Source organism: Bufo bufo, chromosome 3 (genome assembly GCF_905171765.1).
Source record: "Bufo bufo chromosome 3, aBufBuf1.1, whole genome shotgun sequence".
NCBI classification, from domain to species: domain Eukaryota; kingdom Metazoa; phylum Chordata; class Amphibia; order Anura; family Bufonidae; genus Bufo; species Bufo bufo.
In genome coordinates, this window is record NC_053391.1 from 563,702,024 (window position 1) to 563,727,263 (window position 25,240).

At 44.2% G+C, this 25,240-nt stretch overlaps 1 protein-coding gene across 1 annotated transcript in view; it reads right to left on the reverse strand.

The window, feature by feature from the left end:
* ERBB3 (erb-b2 receptor tyrosine kinase 3) overlaps window positions 1-25,240 on the reverse strand; it is a 91,430-nt gene that overhangs the window by 37,364 nt on the left and 28,826 nt on the right. The window contains exons 2-6 of the mRNA XM_040425574.1: window positions 20,035-20,186; window positions 11,824-12,010; window positions 9,066-9,191; window positions 1,050-1,115; window positions 68-186 (exon numbers count right to left, since the gene is read on the reverse strand). Of these exons, the coding sequence (XP_040281508.1) occupies window positions 68-186; window positions 1,050-1,115; window positions 9,066-9,191; window positions 11,824-12,010; window positions 20,035-20,186 (650 nt within the window). The remainder of the gene's footprint in view (window positions 1-67; window positions 187-1,049; window positions 1,116-9,065; window positions 9,192-11,823; window positions 12,011-20,034; window positions 20,187-25,240) is intronic.

Genomic DNA, 25,240 nt, shown 5'->3' on the forward strand with positions numbered 1-25,240 from the left:
ACAGTTATGAATATGGGAATATGCTGAACTTGGGAGAGAAAAGTACAATTCACTGAGCGTCACTCACAAAGCACTGAGTGTTTAGGGAACCTGTGCAGCCCCCAGCGCACTCATCATGGCAGCATTCAGTGGGCGCCTGTCCATAACAACGTCCATTGCACTGCTGTGCGCAGATGTTCTTTGTCACTGCAGGTAAAGATACATATACAATGTTATTCACTATCCATGCCTTCAGCAATGCCTCATTTGTTAACCACGTGGCTGGTACTACTATATGGGAAAACTGTTGATAGTAAAATTATATGTGAGAATTCATTTAATATTATGTGGGCACTACTAGACGGAAGACCCAGTGATCTGAGCACTGCGAATGGCAGTATAGCTTAGGAATGATAGTGCTGCTACCACTACTTTATCGGCCATGTATTATGGCATTAGCACATTTCTCCTATTTGCCGGTATATGATGTTACTATTGGAGCACATGGACCTACTGTATGGGTACTGCTTTGTGTTTGGAATTAATGTATGGGTACCACGATATTTTTTTGCAGTCCAGTGTGCCCATTAATACAAGGCTGCCAGCACTGTATCATAAGAACAGTAATACCTGTGGCAATGTGCACTACATGGCACTACTTTATGTGCACTTCAGTCGAGCACTACTGTAGTTTACCATGCAGGTCTACTGTGTGGGCACCACAGTGGCATCATTGCGGTTATTGTTACCGTCATGTTTTGTTTGTTTGGCCTCCATATTAGAATGAACATTTGAATATTGAACACAGCAATTTTTGGGACTGATTAGTGTTAGGGAGAAAATAGCCTTTTAATTCACTAGAAAGTGATAAATCAAGAAAAAGTCAGGCTTCCTGAATATCTGACAGCTAAGTTCCTCAGTGACGCCAACCTGAGAATAATGTCACATATGACTGTTGTTTAGATATAAGGATGTCATGGTGATGGATCATTGTACTAAATCTACTCTCATTTTTGAGTGAATTATCGAATATTACTGACACCATCTGATGACAAATTGGAAAAACTCACATTTCTGACAGTCTTCTTCTCCTGGTCCCCAACATTTCCCATTACAAGATGAATGACAAGGTTCACCTGCAGCACACAACACAGGTTCAGAAAAGGGATACATTGGTATCTGAACACACAACATACATGGATGGTTGGAAGAACGTTTCAGTTAATAACCATTGATCTGTGTTTAGGATCCCATGTAGCACTATATAAAATACTAAACTTCCCCCAAAAATATTAGAAAATATTTTAAATACAGCTTTCCCCGAGACAAAATAGAAACAGCCATTCTACAGGAGCATGCCGTGCTTTCCAAACCTGGGCAAATTACGCTAAATATGCCTAAAGTGTTTGCTTTATTTTTCCTTTGGCTAACGGTGCGTTAAACCTTTATTATCCAATTCAAACAGTTACATTACGGAGGACCTGACACCGCAAAATGCAGTGCAATCTGCAGGCAGCATGTTATAGAGCAGGAGAAGCCATAAGAAGAGCCCATGTACAACTGAGCTGAAAGCAGAAAGAGAAAAAATGTAAAACAGAAATAAATTAAATGTATAAATGAAAGGTTTTCTGAATCTTTCCCCATAAAACTGCTGTAGAGGTGAAACTCGAAAATTTAGAATATCGTGCAAAAGTCCATTTATTTCAGTAATGCAACTTAAAAGGAATTGCATTAATGCAGCTTAAAATTAGAATTTTGTGAAAAGGTTCAATATTCTAGGTTCAAAGTGTCAGACTCTGGTCAGCTAATTAATCCATACCCCCTGAGCAAAGGGGACCTCAAAACTGTGACTTTGGGGTTTCATAAGCTGTAAGCCATAATCATCCAAATTATACCAAATAAAGGCCTGAAATATCTCGCTTTGCATGTAATGAGTCTCTCATATGTTAGTTTCACCTTTTAAGTTGCATTACTGAAATAAATGAACTTTGCACGATATTCTCATTTTTCGAGTTTCACCTGTATATATCAATCTGCTCAGCTCCTCTTGCACTGTACAGGCTGCCTGCAGGTTCCCTTTAAATTGACTTAAGAGATTGCTGCAAGTACTAAAATATATTTGAAAATCTTCCAAAGTGTTCCTGTGAAGACAAGATCTGTAATTTGTTAAAATAACACGAAGATCACTTAGTGGTTACATTATATAGCACTGGGTGTGTGAGTATTCCTGAAAATACTACTTATGTTTTAAAGTCCATGGTGTAGGATACAAGTTAGCAATACTAGATGTCTATGTTGCCTATGCTAAGGTCAGTGCACACACTAATGACTTTTCTTCCGCTACATCTACAGGAGACCTAACTTGTACCTAAAAGATCCACCACAGATTTTGCCATGGATCTGCGTCTAAATGTACACGAGTTACTGTGGATTTGCTGAAAATCGGCAACATTCATTCTGCAACCTACCCGTCCTGTGTGGCTATAGAGCTTAGATGACTGGTGCTTGTGAACTGACAGCTATTCCTTCTGGGCACCCATTCACATGCATGCTTAGCCCGCCCAAAAGTGCATGTGTTCTCAATACGGAAAAAGGAATAAATCGCTAACAGACACCTCTGTCACTTGATATCCAACATGCCTGATCTTTCTCCTGCCATATGACACTGGGGGATTCGTAGCTGGAAGGTCTCTTTCTCTACAGAGCCCATTCACTACAATGGGACCCGGCAGGAATCCGGCCTGTCTCCAGCATTAGTTCCAGGATTCGGTCAGACAAAAACAGTTGCTTGCAGCGGTATTTCTCCTGTCGAATCTCAATGGGGCCTGGCGGTGCTCCGGCAGTTTCTGGCTATACTGGATGCGATGAACTCTGGCAGCCCGTTCCTCTCCTGCGACGGCCTGCCGGAACGGTTTAGCGCTAGTGTGAAACTAGCCTTAGATCATTGGCTGGTCTTGCTGAAATCGGCAGATTTCTAACACGTATGATCACCTTTACAGTATTTTCAACTTACTGTATGTCTCAGCTGTCAGCCCAAATACCTACAGGACAGGCAGTCGTCCACGCCTGTCAAGGAACTTAATGTATTTTATATCTGCTGCGAGGAACAAGATCTGATCTACTGTCCTGGGGTAATGTGCGGCACCAGATATAACTTATTTTAGGATGTCCTTAAACTTCCTGATAGTTTAGGGACAAACCTCACGGAGCTGTACAAATAAGATGTCACAGAGTGTTACCTCAGTAACCCGCTGGCGTCAGTGACATTACCTTCAGGGTTATTAATGTCTTTTAATAATGTAAAAAGACTCGTATGCACCTCGTCAAGTGTTTACATTAAATCCGAAATATGGCCGGCCTCTAAAAACAGGATAGGGATAGCAGAAATTTTGCCAAAGCAGGGTTTATCTTGGCAACCGTGTGGCATGAGCTAATATTTGTTAAAAGGGTTTGTAGAGCTGAACTCTATGGCACCTGGAACGAACTTGTGATTGTCACCACAGACATACAGTACATGGTGAGGCACACGTAAGGTACATCTGTGACATCTGCTAAACATAAAGATGCCTCCGAATAAGAAGAGGTGGGATGGGGTTAACTGCAGAATAGGCGGCATACACTGGTTTCAGCATATAGCATTACATGCTTATGTCGGCTTTATGGCTAACAATGTGATAATCCACCGCAAACACTTAGGATTGTGAAACCTTTTGGAGTATCCCAGGAAAGGTGGACACTGCACTGGAAACCGAAAGGCAAATTCTTACATTTTCACAATAGATAGCAAGACGACATACAAAGGCTAAAAAGCTGTGTACGATATTTCCAAAAGGAAGGGAAAGAAACAAAGTACCTAGGTTGTCAGAAGAAGTAGACATGTACAAGCATCTTAATGTGACCCTTTAAGAAAAAAAATGTTACATTTACCAAGGCAGAGCAGTCAAATCCCGGGATCCTCTTCTGTCATCGAAGATGGCCGCACCGCTTCTCAGACTACCTGATGCATCCTGTGCATTTTGTAGTCCGAGACACTTCCCTTAGGATTGGCCAGTGAAGCTCATGTGAACGATGCTGGCCAATCCAAGAGCAGGGCTGGACAACAGGAAGTGTCTTGGGCTACCAAGGCACAGAGTGCATCAGGTGGCCTGCGAGGTGGAAGATAGAAGAGGAGCCTGGGAATTGCTGGATCTGCAGCTATAAAATAAAAAAGGAGGCACCATACAAGTGTTCTGTTTGTTCCCCAGTAAATGTGAACTTTTTTCTTGAACTGGAGGGTCACTTTAAGGCCTTGTTCACACTGAGCAATTGCAATGCATAATACAAGAGTGGCTTGAGTCTGCAGGACAGGAATCGCTTGTACATGGGAAGCTCTTCATTCCGTCTCCTAGAGGGGGACACTCTACTTTGATGGAAAGGAGGATTGGGCATGCTGGATGTCAACATGCTCGATCCTTTAATCCCGTAGGTTGTAAGCCACTGCTAGCTTTTTCAGGCTTCTTTACCTCCCCCCATTGAAAAGACAAGCGTGCTCTACAGAGCTGAGTGTGCATGTATATGGTGGACTATCAACAGCTATCTAAAAGTGTATGGACAGCTTTTTACTTCTCTTTCTTTTTGTATAATCCTCGTTTTGGTTTAAAAAGAAAGAAAGAAACCTTCAGTCTAATGAACCAATTATGTGAGATGTACGGTAAGTGAAAATCCTTTTTAATACTCAAAATGGATTACACAGCTTCAGCCCAATAGTGAATGGGTCTCAGACTGCCGCTTACATGTATCAGCAGTGAAAGTGAATGCTTCCGCTGCAGCACGTTACAGGATGGCAGGACAGGAGCCATCCATCATACTGCCTTTGAGGAAGAAGTAAATGACGGTGTTACAGTAGTGACAATAGTCACACTGCTGATACCTGTCACCGTCCGGGGCCTTTAATGTCAGCTACTTTCCTGTTTTCTAGGTACTTCTAGTAAAGCAGTGCTCCAGGTCAGTGCTTTGTAGTAATGGTACAGCACGTACACAAGGTGATAATGAGCGCCTTTGTATATAGCTTTACTAATGAATGGCTTGACTTAGAATACAATAACAAGGAAATGCAGTTGTATTCTAGGGAACTACAAACTTGAAAATCCCTTAAAGGGGGTTTCCAGGACTTTAATATGGATGGCCTATTCTCAGGATAGGCTCTCAATATGTGATCGGTGGGGGAGGGCTGACTCCTGGCACCCCAATGGATCCGCTGTTTTTCAGTAGCACCGGAAATGCATTGCATCATCCACTGTGTAGTAGACATTGCTGGTTACTGCAGCGCTCCTCCCCCCATTCACATCGCCTACACCATGGATGGAGCTATGTAGTTCTGGTGCCTATTTCTATCGCAGCTGATTAGACATTTGTGACTTATCTTATCATCAATATAAAAGTTCTGGGAAAATAAAACCCTTAAAGGGAAGCTGTCACCAGCGGGCTCCCTATCAACCTCTTTGCACAGACACATAGCTGTGGTTGATCTGATTACAATGCTGTCTTTCTTTATTTGATCTGAGGCTCCGTTTTATTATGATGCTTTTTCTTAATATGCAAATTACGCCTGTAGTGCAATGAGGGTGTCACTGTTGCTCTTGTTGCCCCCAAGTGCTGCCCTTTTCTGCCTGGCCATGTCAATCAAGGCAAAGAGGGAGGGGCAAGCCACAGAAATGAGTGGCGCAAGGGCGACGATCTCATTGCACAAAAGGCCTAATTTGCATATTCAAAAAAAAGTATCATAACTCGTGAACGGAGCCTCAGATCAATGAAAACAAACAAACAGATTTTTAGGGTGCATTCAGACGACCGTATTTCTGGGTCCGCAGAACGGGTGCGGACCCATTCATTTCAATGGGGACGCAAAAGATGTGGACAGCACAAGAAATATAATAAGCCTTTCTATATACGGCTGGCTCTATATCTGGCCTGTATCCGTGTTTTGCAAATCCGCAATTTGAGGACCGTAGCCTTAGGGGAACTACAAACAGTTGGAGGTCACTGGTGACAGATTCCCTTTAAAAATGTCTTATCTAATTTTCTTCCATCCCACAGCTCTTCCATTCTGTTACGGGCTCATTAGACAACCCCACTCTGTATTAGTTCATATGAAAGTAACAGAGGCAGTTTTCTTTTCATGACCCCAAAAAAAGGAGGTGGGCACTGGAGGGCGCTGCATCTGTGCATTACACATGACCTGCATAGAAAGATATGGCCTGGACCGCTGCAAAGCAGCAATACATGCATGCATTAGGTGACAACAGCTGATGCAAATGACTGCAAGAGGACTCTCCCTTAAAGCTAAGTGCCAAAAAATAATGCTGCTTTTTTCCTTGGGAAACCAAGGAGTAACATCTTGCCATAGGGTGGCCATTTTTATGTTTTGGTTTTGATATTTGGCATGGAAATATCCCTTTGTGCCTGTGCGGCTGGACCTCAACAGTTTAGCAGCCCCTTCAGACTGATGTAAAAATGGAGCCTGTGGCTCATCAGGGGGGAATCATCAGTGTTTGGCTACATGCTGACCGTTGTGTGTTTTGCGGTCCACAAATTGCGGATCTGCAAAACACGGATGGCTTGGACAGCCATTAATATAACTGCCTATTCTTGTCCGCAAAACGGACAAGAATAAGACAGGTTATTTTTTTTTTTTTCCGGACCACGGAGCGGAGCAACGGAGGCAGACAGCACACAGAGTGCTGTCTGCATCTTTTGCGGCCCTATTGAAGTGAATGGGTCCACATCCAAGCTGCAAATACTGTGGCTCGGATGCGGACCATAACTACAGTCGTGTGCATGAGGCCTTTTAATCTTGGCTGATGAATCAACGTACATTAGTGAAATATGATTTCAGTGATTTGCTACTCACTTGTGCAATGTGGCTCCAACGTCCTGCGTTATAAGGAAAGTAAACAGAGGTGTGTAGATACCAGAGAGCATAGGGTTTCATACACACTTGTCCAGGTTCCCGACACAGAAACCAAATACACCTTTTGTATAAATCAGTAACACAGGGTGGAGGTTATTTCCCTTGACACCTATATGACGATTTGCAAGTTTTTCTATTGAAATCTTTACTCGGCCACTTTTATTATCATTGATAAGAGATCTGGACTTGGTCCAAGTGAAGCTGCCAAGTTCTAAAGTTCCAAGTTCTACTAGATGCAGACGCTTCGGGGATACATAGTAACGGGCTCGGTGTTGTGTGTAAACTCCAGCTCTGTACTCTTTCCATTTCTACTCAAACGGCTGTACCTGAAATATACTGAGCCGACTGCCCTCCAAGACACCTCTTTTCTGAAGAAATCATTAAAAATGGATCTCTAGTGTTGCCTCAGTTTTAAATAATTTTTAATTTAGTGTTGTCCTGTTTGCATCAATGTATGTACAATCCGTCTCTATATTTGATGTAGCTTAGGCTACTTTCACACTAGCGTTAATATTTTCCGGTATTGAGCTCCGTCATTGGGTCTCAATACCGGAAAAAAACGCTTCCGTTTTGTCCCTATTCATTGTCAATGGGGACAAAAAACGTAACTGAACAGAACGGAGTGCACCAAAATGCATTACGTGCCGTTCTCATACCGGAGAGCAAACCACAGCATACTGCGGTTTGCTTTCCGTCCTGGGATACGGAGCAAAATGGATCCGTCATGACCCACAATGCAAGTCAATGGGGACACAATAGAAAACAGATCCGTCCCCCATTGACTTCCAATGGAGTTCATGACCGATCCGTCTTGGGTGTGCTAAAGATAATACAACCGGATCCGTTCATAACAGATGCAGATAGTTGTATTATCAGTAACGGAAGCGTTTTTGCTGAACCCTGCCGGATCCAGCAAAAACGCTAGTGTGAAAGTAGCCTAATGGAGTTAATGTTTCTTCTTGAAGAGAACAACTGTAGGCATAGGTGGTCTTACAGGCATTGTTCCCTGCCAAAAGGGGCAAGTCTCTTTTTTGGGGCACACTCTGGTTTGGCTAGAATTCTTAGCCATATATCAAGGCTTTTTAATTGGTCGGAAATGTAACTTACAGGGTGGCTTGAGAGAGAGATTTTCTTACTTCTGGAGGAGAGCTTGTTTGTATCCATATTATGAAGCATAACTACACTTTGGAGTTTCCAGAGGAGATGCAGCTGTCTTTTGACAGCCTCTATGGACCTTTCTCAGCACCAGACAAAGACGCTTTACATGGGCTGACACAGCAGGTAATTATTGAGAATGAACCGTTCATTTACAATAATTACCTGCTTGTCAGAGGAGGTGAGAGCTTCATTTTCATGCAGCAATCACCTCTGCAGTATGGGGATAGGGATCTCTACTGTGATGGCTCATCCCCATGGAGAATCATTGTTTCTGGGCAGCAGATCGCTATCTAGACAGCACAATCTGCTGCCCAGAAAAGATGATTTAGATGTCTGCACCCGATGGACAAGAGTATGTTCAGTTCATACACATGGGGGCATTCCTAGGAATAGTTCTTCCCGATCATTGTCACAATTGTCGGCACATGTAAAGGGGCCTTTACTGATCTCTATGAGATAACATCCTATTGTCTCACTATCTGACGCCGTATATGTATGTATTGAAGATCATATGCAATTAGTTCATGCACGCAGTTTACGCTGGGTTCACACCAGAGCGTACTGAACGTACGCTCTGTATGCGCGATTGTACGGGCGTTTACAATCGCGCATACAGAGACAAGCGAACGCCCAGTGTCGCGCGTTCCCGGAAGTCTATGTACGGGAACGCGCGACACTACGCCCCAAAGAAGCTCCTGAACTTCTTGGGGCGTCGGGCGTTTTACAGAGCGATCGTACGCGCTGTAAAACGCCCAGGTGAGAACCATGCCGATAGGGAAGCATTGGTTTCTCCTTGTTGAGCGTTTTACAGCGCGTAGGAACGCGCTGTAAAACGCTCAGGTCTGAACCGGCTGTTACATGGCGCTTATAAGCAAAGTAAAGGCAGGTAGCAAAGAAGGATGGAAGCAAAGTAAAACCAATGACTTCTATCAAATCAGTCAGATATAGGCTGAGAATAATGGAATCAAGCAACACTTACAATTGGCAGCATTCGCTCCGATTTCAACTTGAGCCTTCGGATCGCGTATGATGTCTTTCCAGTCAATGGTATCTGTGTAACATAGCTGCTCGTTATTAAACATGTGAATCCCTCCAGCCAGAATCTCTAAAAAAAAAATTGGAACAGAGTGAAGGTTGCCATTTTGTGAGCTAAATGAATATTCACTTGACCTAAGCCACAAAATGGTGGACTGCCGAGCGTGCAAATGACAGGTGCGCTAGAAGATACTTGGTATGCAAGTTCCCGCTCACAGAAATGTTGACATTTTAATGCGCTCTGTTCATATAGGGGGGAAAAAATTCATGCTGTTTTGAGAACGGGTTTTGTTTGCTAAAGTTTCAAACCTGTATAACCAGTGCGCTTATCCAGCGATGGAGACGTGTTCTTATTTTATCTGTTTGTCTGATAGGGAAGAAAACACAATAGTGCTGGCACAACTCCACCAGTAGTAAAGCAATGCATACAAAAACAAAGGTCTAAGGTCCATAAGGGAGTTTCTCAGCCAGGAAGGAGTAGGTAGAAGGGTCAACAATAGGGGGGGGACTAACAAGGGGCTGCAGAACCCGAGGCTCTTCCCACAGGGCACGTCAGCTTGTCCCCTCAATGAGGCTCTGTCCTGGGAACGTAGCTTATTTTTAGAACAATTGTCTTTTTTTCTCTACCCAAAAAAAACTAAAACACAATAGTTAAATTAATTCTTTTAATTTTCCCAAGCTCTAATTGACAGCGAGTGATAGATGCATGGAGAGGCTCTCAATGTGCACTCTAAAGCGGAAAGCCTAAATCCAACTCCAGCTTTAGATGTGGATGGGTAGGGCTTTATTGTACTGTGTAGGTTGGGGATTTCTTCTTCTTTAATGGATACGGAATGTATGAGAAAAGACTAAAGATCCCTGTAGCACTTCTGCTCAGGCCGACCTACTAAAAACCTTGTTCACCCCATATGGATAGAGCACAGATAGCAAGTTGCCGTCCATTTGGAGCAGGCATGAGGTTGGGAAGTGACAGTGCTGGACTGCTACACTTTCACGGGTTGCCTTATTATTTATTTGTTTTATGCACTTATATAGCGCTACTATATCCCGCAGCGCTTTACAGACATTAGCATCAAGCTGTCCCCAATGAGGCTCACAATCTAAGGTCCCTATCAGAATGTCTTTGGAGTGTGGGAGGAAACCGGAGGAAACGCACGCAAACACGGGGAGAACATACAAACTCCGTGCAGATGTTGTCCTTGGTCGGATTCAAACCTAGAACTCCAGCGCTGCAAGGCACCAGTGCCAACCACTGAGCCACCGTGCTGCCCACAGTGACTGAAAATCAGTTCCATTCAGTTCATTAGGACGGCAAGATTGGGCAATAATAGGACATGTTCTATCTTTCAACGGAACGGAAATACGGAAACAGAATGCACATGGAGACACTTCAGCTTTTTTTGCTGACCCATTGAAATGAATAGTTCAGTATAAGTAACGCAAACTGAATTAAAAAAACGGCCAGTATACTGAACGCAAAAAATGTTCGTGAGCATGAGCCCTTAGGCCTCTTGCACACAAACATTTTTTTTTCCGTTTATGTTCAGTTTTTTTGTGTTCCGTAAACGGACCGTATACGGAACCATTCATTTCAATCGATCCGCAAAAAAAAGGAAGGTACTCCATATGCCTTCCATTTCCGGATTTCCGTTCCGTTCAAAGATAGAACATGTCCTATTAGGCCTCTTGCACAAGACTGTATGGCTTTTTCAGCATTTCGCGGTCCGCAAAAAATGGATCCACAAAAAATACAGATGACGTCCGCGTGCATTCCGTTTTTTGCGGAACGGAACAGCTGGCCCTTGATAGAACAGTACTATCCTTGTCTGTTATGCGGACAATAATAGGACATGTTCTATCTTTAAATGGAACGGAAAAACGGAAATACGGAAACGAAAGACATATGGAGTACCTTCTGTTTTTTTTCCGTATCCATTGAGATGAATGGTTCCGTATACGGAACGCAAAAAACGGGGAAAAAAAAGTTTGTGTGCAAGAGGCCTAACGGACAAGAATAGTACTGTTTTATTAGGGGCCAGCTGTTCCGTTCCGCAAAAAAACTGAATGCACACGGACGTCATCCGTATTTTTTGCAGATCTGTTTTTTGCGGACCACAAAATACTTTAAAAGCCATATGGTCGTGTGCAAGAGGCCTTAGGCTACATTTACACTAACGTATTCTGTTTCTGTGTCCGTTTTTGCGGATAGGATGCAGATCTATTCATTTCAATGGGTCCGCAAGTACTTAGAATTGTGTATAACAGACATGAGGTATTCCCATCTCAGACATTACTGGCATATCGCCATCAATGTCATATAGATGCAGTCCCACCTTTAGGACCCGCTCCTATCTCCTTAAAGTGAAGGAGAGTGCACTGCGCAAGCGTAGCCACCCTCCATGAGCTGCTAGGGGAGTTCCGAAAATAGCCGAGCGCTGTAGGGGCAAAGCTTGAATACCAGACACAGCCCGTGAACAAGAGTGCCGCTGTTTCTGAACCCTTGCATGGATGAAAAGTGACACATTATTATATTGGTGATTTTATAATCACATTTACCCTTTTTCCCTTATTTTTCATTGTTTACTGTGTGCAGTGAGCTGTCTACAGCTGTCTGTGTTTTCTATGTAATACATTGCACGTCAGCTTTTGTGTCCATTGTGACATGTTTTGTATATGGTCCCCATCCTGTAATTCTGTCTTACCTGTAAGATGGTGGAAGCTGAGCTTTTGGATACCACGGGTGCCATTAACTTGGTTATTAAGTATCATGTAAAGTGAGTACTTGTCTTCGTAAAGACTCTGTCCTCGAATGACACGCAGGTTGTCTAGTGGCAAATAGGTAAAGATATTCAAGCCGATCAGCACGTATCCAGTCACTTCACGTATGGACTGTAAAGCAGAGAAATACATGTTACTTCCAATAATTCCCGTCTAAATTGATAACTGAACACCAAATATCGGAGGGAATTTATCATGAGGGTAATATCTGAAGTCACTTTTGCTGGAGTCTTCGTTGGCGTACTTTGCATCAATTTTAAAATGATGTATGTTGTTTGTTCCACTAAGGCCTCATGCACACGGACGTTTTTTTTTTCGGGCCACAAAACGGATCTCCGTTGTTCCGTGATCTGTGACCGTTTTTTCGTCCGTGGGGCGTCCTTGATTTTTGGAGGATCCACGGACATGAAAAAAAAGTCGTTTTGGTGTCCGCCTGGCCGTGCGGAGCCAAACGGATCCGTCCTGACTTACAATGCAAGTCAATGGGGACGGATCCGTTTGACGTTGACACAATATGGTGCAATTGCAAACGGATCCGTCCCCCATTGACTTTCAATGTAAAGTCAGGAGTCCCTATTAAAGGGCTTCTGTCAGCCCACTAAACCGTTTTTTTGTTGTTTTTTTTAATAATAATCCCTACACTGCGATCTCTGCATACATAAGTAAAATAATAATTTTCGTTCAGTAGAATTTGATAAAACACTATTTTTATAATATGTAAATTACCTTGCTACCAGCAAGTAGGGCGGCTACTTGCTGGTAGCAGCCGCATCCTCCGATCCTAATGACGCTCCCTCCGCATTGTGATTGACGGGGCCAGGGAACGGAATCGTTCTCTGCTGGCCCTGCCTATTTTCATTCAATATCTGGCGCCTGCGCCGCGGCCGTACCTATCTTCAATCTGCGCAGGCGCACTGAGAGGCGGCCGCTCGCTCCTCAATGCGCCTGCGCCGGGTGTAGATGTGACGTCATCGGCGCAGGCGCATTGAGGATGGAGCGGCCGAGTGAGTGGCCGCCTCTCAGTGCGCCTGCGCAGATTGAAGATAGGTACGACCGCGGCGCAGGCGCCAGATATTGAATGAAAACAGGCAGGGCCAGCAGAGAACGATTCCATTCCCTGGCCCTGTCAATCACAATGCGGAGGGGGCGTCATTAGGATCGGAGGATGCGGCTGCTACCAGCAAGTAGCCGCCCTACTTGCTGGTAGCAAGGTAATTTACATATTATAAAAATAGCGTTTTATCAAATTCTACTGAACGAAAATTATTATTTTACTTATGTATGCAGAGATCGCAGTGTAGGGATTATTATTAAACAAATAAAAAAAAAAAACGGTTTAGTGGGCTGACAGAAGCCCTTTAATATACCATCGGATCAGAGTTTTCTCCAATCCCGATGGTATATTTTAACTTGAAGCGCCCCCATCACCATGGGAACGCCTCTATGTTAGAATATACCATCGGATTTGAGTTAGATAGTGAAACTCAGATCCGACAGTATATTCTAACACAGAGGCGTTCCCATGGTGATGGGGATGCTTCAGGTTAGAATATACTAAAAGAACTGTGTACATGACTGTCCCCTGCTGCCTGATGACTGACCCCCCCTCCCTCCCCCCCCTGTATTTAACTCATTGGTGGCCAGTGCGGCCGGCCCCCCCTCCCTCCCTTGTATTTAACACATTGGTGGCCAGTGCGTCCGGCCCCCCCTCCCTCCCTTGTATTTAACACATTGGTGGCCAGTGCGGCCGGCCCCCCCTCCCTTTTATTTAACACATTGGTGGCCAGTGCGGCCGGCCCCCCCTCCCTCCCTTGTATTTAACACATTGGTGGCCAGTGCGGCCGGACCCCCCTCCCTCCCTTGTATTTAACACATTGGTGGCCAGTGCGGCCGCGCCCCCCTCCCTCCCTCCCTTGTATTTAACACATTGGTGGCCAGTGCGGCCAGCCCCCTCTCCCTCCCTTGTATTTAACACATTGGTGGCCAGTGCGGCCGGCCCCCCCTCCCTCCATTGTATTTAACACATTGGTGGCCAGTGCGGCCGGGAGCGCCCCCCCTCCCTCCCCCCCCACTAATTAAAATGACCGACCCCCCATCATTGGTGGCAGCGGAGAGTTCCGATCGGAGTCCCAGTTTAATCGCTGGGGCTCCGATCGGTTACCATGGCAGCCAAGACGCTACTGCAGTCCTGGCTGCCATGGTTACTTAGCAATTTTAGAAGCATTATACTTACCTGCGATGTCTGTGACCGGCCGGGCGCTCCTCCTACTGGTAAGTGAAAGGTCTGTGCGGTGCATTGCTTATAGCACAGACCTTTCACTTACCAGTAGGAGGAGCGCCCGGCCGGTCACAGACATCGCAGGTAAGTATAATGCTTCTAAAATTGCTAAGTAACCATGGCAGCCAGGACTGCAGTAGCGTCCTGGTTGCCATGGTTACCGATCAGAGTCCCAGCGATTAAACTTGGACTCCGATCAGAACTCTCCGCTGCCACCAATGATGGGGGGTCGGTCATTTTAATTAGGGGACGTAGGGGGGGCGGGGCCAGCCGCACTGGCCACCAATGTGTTAAATACAATGGAGAAAGGGGGGGCCGGCCGCACTGGCCACCAATGTGTTAAATACAAGGGAGGGAGGGGGGCCGGCCGCACTGGCCACCAATGTGTTAAATACAAGGGAGGGGGGGCCGGCCGCATTGGCCACCAATGAGTTAAATACAGGGGGGGGGAGCAGGGGGCAGTCATGTACACAGTTCTATTAGTAAATTCTAACCTGAAGCGTCCCCATCACCATGGGAACGCCTCTGTGTTAGAATATACTGTCGGATCTGAGTTTCACGATCTAACTCAAATCCGATGGTATATTCTAACATAGAGGCGTTCCCATGGTGATGGGGACGCTTCAAGTTAAAATATACCATCGGATTGGAGAAAACTCCGATCCGATGGTATATTAATAGGGACTCCTGACTTTACATTGAAAGTCAATGGGGGACGGATCCGTTTGCAATTGCACCATATTGTGTCAACGTCAAACGGATCCGTCCCCATTGACTTGCATTGTAAGTCAGGACGGATCCGTTTGGCTCCGCACGGCCGTGGATCCTCCAAAAATCAAGGAAGACCCACTGCCGAAAAAACGGTCACGGATCACGGAACAACGGAAATCCGTTTTGCGGACCGCAAAAAAAACGTCCGTGTGCATGAGGCCTTAGTGGAACACTTTAGGGTACTTTCACACTTGCGGTTTTCTTTTCCGGCACTGAGTTCCGTCAAAAGGGCTCAATGCCGGAAAAGAACTGATCAGGTATATCCCTATGCATTCTGAATGGAGAGTAAGGCTACTTTCACACTTGCGGCAGAGTGATCCGGCAAGCAGTTCCGTTACCGGAAATCCGGCAAAACGTATGCCAACTGATGGCATTTGTAAGACTGATCAGGATCCTGATCAGTCTTAAAAATGCCTGATCAGTCAGAAAAATGCATTGAAATGCAGGATCTGTCTTTCCGGTGTCATCCGTCAAAACGGATCCGGCATTTATATTTTTTGCGCAGACCGGAAGGACGGATACAGCATTTCCGGTATTTTGAATGCCGGATCCGGCACTAATACATTCCTATGGAAATAAATGCAGGGTCCGGCATTCAGGCAAGCCTTCATTTTTTTTCGGCAGAGATAAAACCGTAGGCATGCTGCGGTTTTATCTTTCGCCTGATCAGTCAAAAAGACTGAATTGAAGATATCCTGATGCATCCTGAACTAATTACGCTCTATTCAGAATGCATGGGGTTATACCTGATCAGTTCTTTTCCGGTATAGAGCCCCTAGAACGGAACTCAGTGCCGGAAAAGAAAAACGCTAGTGTGAAAGTACCCTAATCCCTTCAGGATGCATCAGGATGTCTTCAGTTCAGTCATTTGACTGATCAGGCAAAAGATAAAACCGAAGCATGCTATGGTTTTATCTCCGGCGAAAAAAACGGAAGACTTGCCTGAATGCATTTTTTTTCATAGGAATGTATTAGTGTCGGATCCGGCATTCAAAATACCGGAATGCCGGATCCGTCCTTCCGGTCTGCGTATGTGCAGACCGAAAAAAGGTGAAAAAAATAAATGCCGGATCCGTTTTGCCGGATGACACCGGAAAGACGGATCTGGCATTTCAATGCATTTTTCTGACTGATCAGGCAGTTTTAAGACTGATCAGGATCCTGATCAGTCTTACTAATGCCATCAGTTGGCATACGTTTAGCCGGATCCGGCAGGCAGTTCCGGCGACGGAACTCCTTGCCGGATCACTCTGCCGCAAGTGTGAAAGTAGCCTTAGTCCAGAAATGCCACTCTAGTTTGTTTCATTTTTTTTTATTTTTTTTATTAGCACTAACAAATCTGGAGTAAACCTACCTAACATAGGTAAAAATTCTCAATTTCCCACCCACTCAAAAAGGGAGTGAATGGTGTAAGAATGCAAATTAGCAAAAAAGTCACAAAGCCATATTTTGTGACTTTTTCCAATCAGAATTGTGGAGGATAGAGCTCGATAAATTACCCCTATTGTGTCCAGGAAGACAAATGTGGAAGTCACTGTTTGGAAAAGTAACCAGTGATGAAAGACTTATTTCCTGACATTGGCAGTTAAAGGGCTTATCCAAGATCTATAAAGCCCCCCGATGTGCTCGGGCCCCTCACAGAGGTTGAATTTACCTCACTCCCTGGCTCCCGCGTTGCTCCTGATCCCAGCATGGCGCCGCTGCATCTCCCCCTCGCGCAGATGAAAACAGGGAACAAGCCTCCCTACCGTCACCCACGATGCTAGGGAGGCTCGTTCCGTCGCAGCCTGCTATTGGCTAGCTCTTCCCTGCCATTCAATGTATCTTTCTTGCCTGCCATTGCTCCAGTTGCCCCATAAAAAACTTTTCTGAGAAGCAGCACAATAGTTCATATCAGGGGTGTCAGATCTAAGGACAGTGCAGTCCTATACCGCTTACTTTTACGTATGCCGCATTGTGTCTCTGTTGCCAAATGTGGGGGAAAAACAGCACAAAAAGTGACAATATCAGAGCATGTTGCAGTAAAAAAGAACATGGCGCGCCCTACACATCATGCACACTGTGCTACATTTAATGTACTCCTATGTGATCAGATTTAGCAGTACACACTGTATAGTGATTTAGGATCCCAAGAGCTGGTTTCAGGGCTAATGTCTACTAGGCCTGCACAATATATGGCCAAAGCAATCGCAATCGCAATAAATCGCCATATCGCTATCGCCAATTGGACGACCCAAAAATGCTGCAATTGTATTACCATATTTTTCGCTTTATAAGACTAACTTTTTCCCCCCCAAAAGTGGGGGGGGAATGGCAGTGCGTCTTATAAAGCGATGGTTGACTTTCTACATGGCTGACAGCGCGGCCGGCGATACACCAGTTACAGTGCGGGGAGGGAGGAGGGGCTGGAGGCAAGTCGTTATTTTAATGAACAAATGTTCTTCTATTTATTCTGTTTATCTGTTCTGTGCTATTAAGAAAATGGCAAGTTTTGTATTTTGTACTTTTGCAGTAATGCTTTTTCAGATTTCCTTAGTATTGAGCAGATTATATATTTAGTTTTAATGCATCAGGACTTCATTCTGTGGGATATTCTCAAATCATGACCAGCAGGTGGGTCCTGAGGACTGAATTTGAGGAACACTGGTATAAGGAGTCAAAAGCCTACACAGTCTGTGAAGATATGCTATCTGATGAACTGTGGAAATCTGTTATCTCATTTCCTTGTTCCTTGTATTATCCCTCAATCAGTTATACTGTATGGTTCTCTACAAATAATCACATATTACAGTATAGGTCTGCAGATGGGGGTTATCCTCATCTCAGCAGAAAGATGCTTACAGAATGACAGTGTCACAGATAAATTAAAAGAGTAAACACTACACCGACAACCAGGGGGAAAAGAAAAGCCACTAGGCCTCAACACTAGGGAAGGGAAAGGGTCACCTAGAGCAGTGTTTCCCAACCAGTGTGCCTCCAGGTGTTGCAAAACTACAACTCCCAGCATGCCTGCACAGCCAAAGGCATGCTGGGAGTTGTAGTTTTGCAACACCTGGAGGCACACTGGTTGGGAAACACTGACCTAGAGAACCCTACTCCTGGCCCTGACTCCTAACCGTATGGGCACCCCTTGACGGTAGAAATGCCCATACACAGTAACCTGGAAGTCCTGGAGACCCTGAGGATCCCTAAAGATAGTGGCAGGGCTGAGACAACCCGTTCTTTCCAAGATGAAGGAACAAGCGTCTCCCCGAGGCCTAGCAACAACAACCAAGGGGAAAAGACAAAATAGAAACAAGCGAGACACTTAGCTTCTGTTGTAGAAGGATGAGCAGGAACTCAGGGAGAACCACACTTCAGCTCTTTCTAAAACCAAATGAAGCAATCTACCACATAGTCAGAGGGGTGGGGTCAGACTATAAAGGGTAGAAGTGATGACCACTGAGCAACAGCTGAGACAAGGTAAGTGGTCATTAACTCTATAAACACTGAATCAAGAGAAATCAAGGAGGCTGTTAGATTCCTCCATGCTCAGCCAGTCTCCTTGATCTCCTGACATTAGTCACCTGAGAGACCGTGACAGACAGGCATTTCGATGAACTATAAAGGCTAGGAAGAATTGAGCAGTACAGGGATCATCAAACTCCGGCACTTCAGCTGTGGTGAAACTACGACTCCCAGCATGCACACATTCTTGGCAGTTCTTGGAACTCCCATAGAAGTGAATAGAGCATGCTTGGGTTTGTAGCTTCACAACAGCTGGAGGGCCAATGGTTGCTGACCCCTGGAGTAGTCCATGTAATACCACGTAATTCATCTGAATTGACCAATGCAGGGGAAATATCTGGTTGCCTTTGGCTTCCCCTCTCTCTCTGATGATATAACTCAAGAAGCCTACGGGAGGACACAGGCTGCACATCAGTCAGCGACAGGCTCCTCCTCATCAGCTAAGCAGCCTGGGAACTTATAATGGCCCTGGAAAAAAAATTTAAGTGGCCCCATGTTGTAGGCAGGTCCAAATTGTCAGAATGCAGGGCCAACACAAGTAGACGGGGCCAGAAATACCATATTGGAGCACAAAATACCACCCCTGTAGAGCCAACTACCTAAGTACAAAACAATAAACTGCTAGTTTCCTCAGGATGGCAGTACAGTTGAATTCAAGAATCAGGAGGGCACCTTTGGTCGCCAGCCAGGTACAACTTGACGCCCCCAGCGTTAATTAACTCTGGGAGTGACAGATCATTACTTACCCGGCTGGTGGCCGTGAGGAGGGCTCAGGCGGTCCCTGGACATTGACCTACTGGGAAATTTCCCTGTAGAGTCTATAGTCAATCCGCCCCTGAACCGCCGTTTGCATGAACAAAGTTTATTATGTTCACACCATCAAGCCAATTAGCTAAACCTGTTTAAAGGTGGAGATTCTCTTTAAAGGGGTTTTCCAACATTGGTGGTGGATTCTTATAAGCTATGGGACTCTGGGCCTCCTTTCTTATGATGTGAGTTCCAGTGCCTAGATCCCTACAGGACAATTGTTATATAAATGCCTTTAGCTGGAATACCCCTTTAACACCACAAAATCTGACTTAATGCTTGGAAGCCCTTACCATGTATTAATGATGCAGATAAGCAATGAGCATGAAATTTGACATTATTAGCTGGTGAACAGCAGTTAAACCCCTGGAATTCAGGCTTTCCGATTAGGACAAGGTTGGCCATGTTCACCTGAAGCAACAGGAAGCCACTCCCAATGACGACAGTACTTTGCCTCCTAAACTCTGTAGGTGGATCAGGGAGGGGAAACCAGTTGTGCAATATTCTGGAGAAAAGGCCGGTTAAACAGGACAGGCTGGAGCCACATTCCAGTGGCAGAAACACTGAACGCACTTACATATCACTCTAGCTGCTCACATGAAACTGACATCTGCGATATAGGTGAGCAGTGAATATCCTGAGATACTGTATGCGGTATATCAGCATGCCGCCTGATTACCATCTGCTGCACATTGCATGAGAGCAGTTTATAAAACGAGGCATTGGTATATTTATCTCAGTCTCCCACGATGATCTCTGGGGTGTGCATTACCTTTAAGAAGGATAAATCTTTGTTGTCCTCAACAAGCACAATCTCGAGATTTCCCATTACAATATGGCAGTTGTTGTAGGTGTTCTTTAGGGTGTGATGCTGGTACTCGGCCTCACCAGTTACACTGAGTCCATTCATTGTGCCGGTGCAGACTGGAAGAAAAAGAGGTACAATAAGGCAATGCACACAGTATATACGGGTCTCATACTACTCCCACCCATCCCAGGGTTGGAAATCCCAACACTTGTTCACCTCCTGCTCCCTTTCAATCTCTTGTACTATGGATACCTCGATGTAAGGGAGAAAAAGAAGGCTCTATGCGGGGCTGCAAGGATGAAGATTGCTTGGATGGTTTGAGGATTACTTTATTAGGGTGCAAGAACAATGCATTTTGGGGTTCAACTAAGCTCTTCGACAGGTAACACCGAAACGCGTTGTTCTTGCACCCTAATAAAGTAATCTTCAAACTATCCGAGGAATCCTCATCCTTGCAGCGCCTCATAGAGCCTTCTTTTTTTCTTCCTTGCATCAAGGTATCCATTGACAAGCTCTGGCGGGTATCATCACCAGAGAGGCAGCGCGCAGCAGCAGGGATGCCACTTCATATTCCATGCCAGCTGAGATGTTGTGCGCTTAGCACAACAGCATCTGGTGAGTAGCCCCTTGTCTTTTGGGGCACACCTTTCATTTTAGAGTCCTGCACATTGCTTTTGCTCTCCTTCCTCCCCAGATCTCTTGTACTAGAGAGGAACCATAAGCCACTGTAGACACTGGAGTCCTACACAGGTAAATGCTAGTCATAAGAAAAAGAGCATAGGGCCAACCAGACATGCATGAAGCCCCCATCCGCAGACTCTATGGTTGTGTTCATACCTGCATAATCACATATACTTAGAAGGCAGAACGGTGGCTCAGTGGTTAGCACTGGTGACCTGCAGCACTGGGGTCCTCGGTTTGAACCTGACTAAGGACAACATCTGCACGGAGTTTGTATGGTCTCCCCGTGTCTCCATGGGTTTCCTTACACATGCTAAAGACATACTGATAGAGACCTTAGATTGTGAGCTCCATTAGGGACATCGAGCAATGATAATGGGCCTCATTTGTCTAAATCAGGAGAACTGTCTTAGTTGCCCAAAGCAACCAATCAGATTCCACCTTTCATGCGTGAGCTCTGATTGGTTGATATGGGCAACTAAGCCAGTTTTCCTGTTAGTTTTGATAAATGAGGCCCAATGTCTGTAAAGGTAATATGTCAGTGCTATGCAGTAGAAGTGAGTAAAGTAAATTTCACACTGAATTTCAGTATATATTTCTACATATACCAGTCAGCTTGCTGCAATGCCTTTTAGAATGTTTGCAAAGATGAAATATAAAAAAAATGACTCCAACAGGGAAGAAAAACAAGAAGATTTCACTTCTATTACAAAATATACCTGGGAATATTGCGGGATAAAAGTGTAATATAAGATTACACACCATGGTTACATTTTAACTTTGCAGATAATCTCAGTTTTTACAGGTGTTTAATGGATGTGCTCTTTGGAGTGTGCAGGAGGGGTTCCAGTGCGGATAATAAAATGTCTGCTACAAAGTGGAAAGTAATAAGCTAAGAAAGTAATAAACATTTTAAAAATAGTGGGGAGCTCATTTACAATGTGCCATGAGGTTAGAGTGCCTTTACACGTACGCAAAATTTTTATTTTACCAAGACTGAAACAGATGAGGAAGACCAAAAAAATTATAGCTCTTACAGATACAGAAATTTGTCTGATTGCCAAGAAATCTATAGCCACTTTTACTAATGTGAGTGTACCAAAATCTAGGAGAAATTATTTGCACCTAGCCTGATAAGGGGGGAAAAGCGGCATTTGTGCCTAAAATGAAATCTATGCCAGCTACGAGCACAAAAACTGGCATACATGATGATAAATCTGCCGGGGCACACCACAACCACACCCTCTTTTCGAAATGTGGCAAGTCCAGTGTTAAAATACCATTTTCTGAAAAAAAATTATTTATTTTTTTGCACAAATAGCATTTAAAAACTCAAAAAAATGCAACTTTTTTTTACACTAGTTTTCTGGTACATGGGGAGTTGAGACCCAGATTTGTACACATTTTCAGAAGCATTAAAGTAATTTAATTTTAAGAATTCATCTAAACCTTTTTTTAAACTGTCCACTGTTCCTGCTGTGACCACGTCCGGAGGTGTCTATTACAAATATTCACAGTTCTTACAGTAAAGACTTTGACGTTTCTGGAAACTGAACTTTTTCTTCTCCAGTCGGAGGCAGTGCCCTCTTGTCTTTTGAGCGGATTTTACATGGAACAGCTTTCACCATATTTTTTGTACAGTCCATTTATATATTTATATAGGTTAATTATGTCCAAACCTTCTGAAGACTAAATACATTTAATTCTTACAATCTTTCTTCATAACCAAGACCCTCCATGCCCCTTATCAGTTTAGTCGCTCTCCTTTGTACTTTTTTCCAGCTCCAGGGCATCCTTTCTATGGACTGGTGCCCAGAACTGGACTGCGTATCCCAGATGAGGCCGCACTAAAGCTTTGTAAAGTGGTAATATTACATCCCTGCCCTGCGAGTCCATGCCTCGTTTAATACATGACAATATCCTGGTAGCCTTAGAAGCAGGTGTGTAGTGGTACATCATATTGACAACAGCCTAGTAATGCCCAGTGGTCCAGTTATTCATACATTTTCAGGAGGAATGGCATAATGCACTGGAACTGACTGTCCATGTTAAGCGTTGAAGTCTTGAAGACTTCCTTGTAGTGCTGTCTACAACTACAACTTAACCAACTATCAGAGCTGCCAAGGAGGACAAGTGTACTACTATGACATTCATACCCAACATTAGGAGACTATAGTATAGAAAGGTTCGGGCGTATTGTGTTTTCACAGCTGTGTATAGTTCTCAGCTGCAGGTCTATGGAGTGAAACAAACGTGCCATTTTGCCCACAAATATTTTTTACAACCCTGAACAATACAGGAACACAGTCTAATTATGGAAATGGCCTCCTAGTATTTGGTCCTCACTTACTCTTCATTTATGCTTTACTTCTGTTAATATTGAAAATATGAGAGACGCTCAGTGACAGATAGGGGCAATTTTCCCCTCTAGACATACAACTGGGAAAGGTCAGACATTAGAAAGGATCCAAACAAACCCAAGAACACTGACAATCGTCCAAGTAATGGTGCCCCCGCCTCTGCCTATCCTTGAGAGAATGGCTTCTCTCTGTGCAGGACACAATGTGTCCTTCTCTGCAGCTGGACACAGCATCTCATTGTGCCTCGGGCAGGAATTTGATGGGGGACTCGAAGGGCAGGGTCTGTGAAGGAGGGAGATTTGGATTCAAACAGTAATAAATTTCTTTCAACTCTTAAAATATTGACTCTCTACTGGTATTGCTGAACGCAGTGCCTGGTTTCCTATGTGCACTCGTATGTCGGCAACATGCATGCAGTTCTCACAAAATCCATGTTTCTATGGACACGCGGTCAACCAGTCACATATAACCGCATCTACATCGCTATTACATAATCACATACTTCCTACATTTAACAAAAAGGCTTTTGTAAAAGTCCTAATTCAATTACACGTCACCATTCTGCTAGAGAGATGGATAGATAGACTGAATATTTTCAGCCTCCACTGGACTTAAGCCCCAAAGCCTTCCCAAAAAGTTGCAGGCAAATGAAACTCACGCCAAGATTTCAAAAATATAATGTAGCCCCTCATTATATGGAACCCAATTCCCAAACCATCTGTTGTGTAGGCCAGTTTATCCGAGTTCTAAGGCAGAGAAGGGAGGAGGATCAATCAGCACTAGAAGGCTGTGCCTACAGGCGAAAAAAGGTGAGAGATGGGGTTCTTCCGGCCAAACCTGTATGTGATCGTTATCTAGTGTTGACAATGAGGATGGGGTTATGAGAAAAAAATTGTACACTGATTTATACTGTAGTATATAGCTGCTAAATACTCTTTACATAGATTCTTGCCTGGTGTAAGAGGAAGGGGTGATGGTGCTGACTGCCCACACGTTTCAGCATGTTAGTCACTGTAAGTCCAAGTGACATTATTGACCGCATTGTCCTCAATAATAAAATACTGACTAAGCAAAAAGGTCACTTTACTTACCGATGACTAATTTAAATAGCACTGCAGTGATACATCTCCTACTCCTATACAACTGCATGCCTAAGAAGATTCCCCATTCTGGAGTGCTGATTGGCTGTAGTGGTCTCGGGCATATATGGAACGTCACTGATGCAAAAAAGTGGCCACTGGAACGGTGGCACGGGATCAGCAGGGGATATAAAGGTATTATGTTTTTATGGTATGACATTCCTTGCTTTTAGGTTACTTTCACACTTGCGTTGTTGTTTTCTGGTATTGAGATCCGGCAGAGGATCTCAAAATCTGAAAAAAAAACGTTTCCGTTTAGTCTTCATGCATTCTGAATGGAAAGAGATCCATTCAGGATGCATCAGGATGTCTTCCGTTCAGGCAGCATTCCATTTTGTGACTGGACACAAAACTGCTGCATACCAGCGGTTATGTGTCCGGTCATAAAAATGAAAAAAAAAAAAAAAACGGATCCGGTACTGAAAACAATGCAAGTCAATCCGATTTTTATGGACCCTAAGAAAATAGATCCGTCAATGTATTTATTGATGGATCTGTTATTTTCCGTTTTGATTTCACACAACCGCGTCCTAACGGAATGGATGCACCCAAAATCAAAATGGATCCGTTTATTTCTGGTATTGAGATCCTCTTCCGGATCTCAATACTGGAATTAACAACACAAGTGTCAAAGTAGCCTTAGTCATTTTTTAAATCCTGGAGAACCCCTTTAATTTCATCCATATTGGCTGCTACCGACAAGAAGATCCAACATGTGTAAAATCTGAAAGTGGGTGTAAGATGACAAGACTAGATGTCAACAGTAGCATGGAGAGCAAGCACTGTCACCTGCTTCTAGACAGCTCCCAGCCTTGCCAAATGCATGCTTTGTAATGAATAATTACACATTAAACGTGCACATATAATACGTCGTCCAGTGAAGTAGACGGTATTATCAGATATTAGCTAACAATATATAATAATATCTTAGTGATGAGTGGAAACTGGGAAGTCTCCGAATATACTGCCGTCCATCGCAGCGGGTGACAG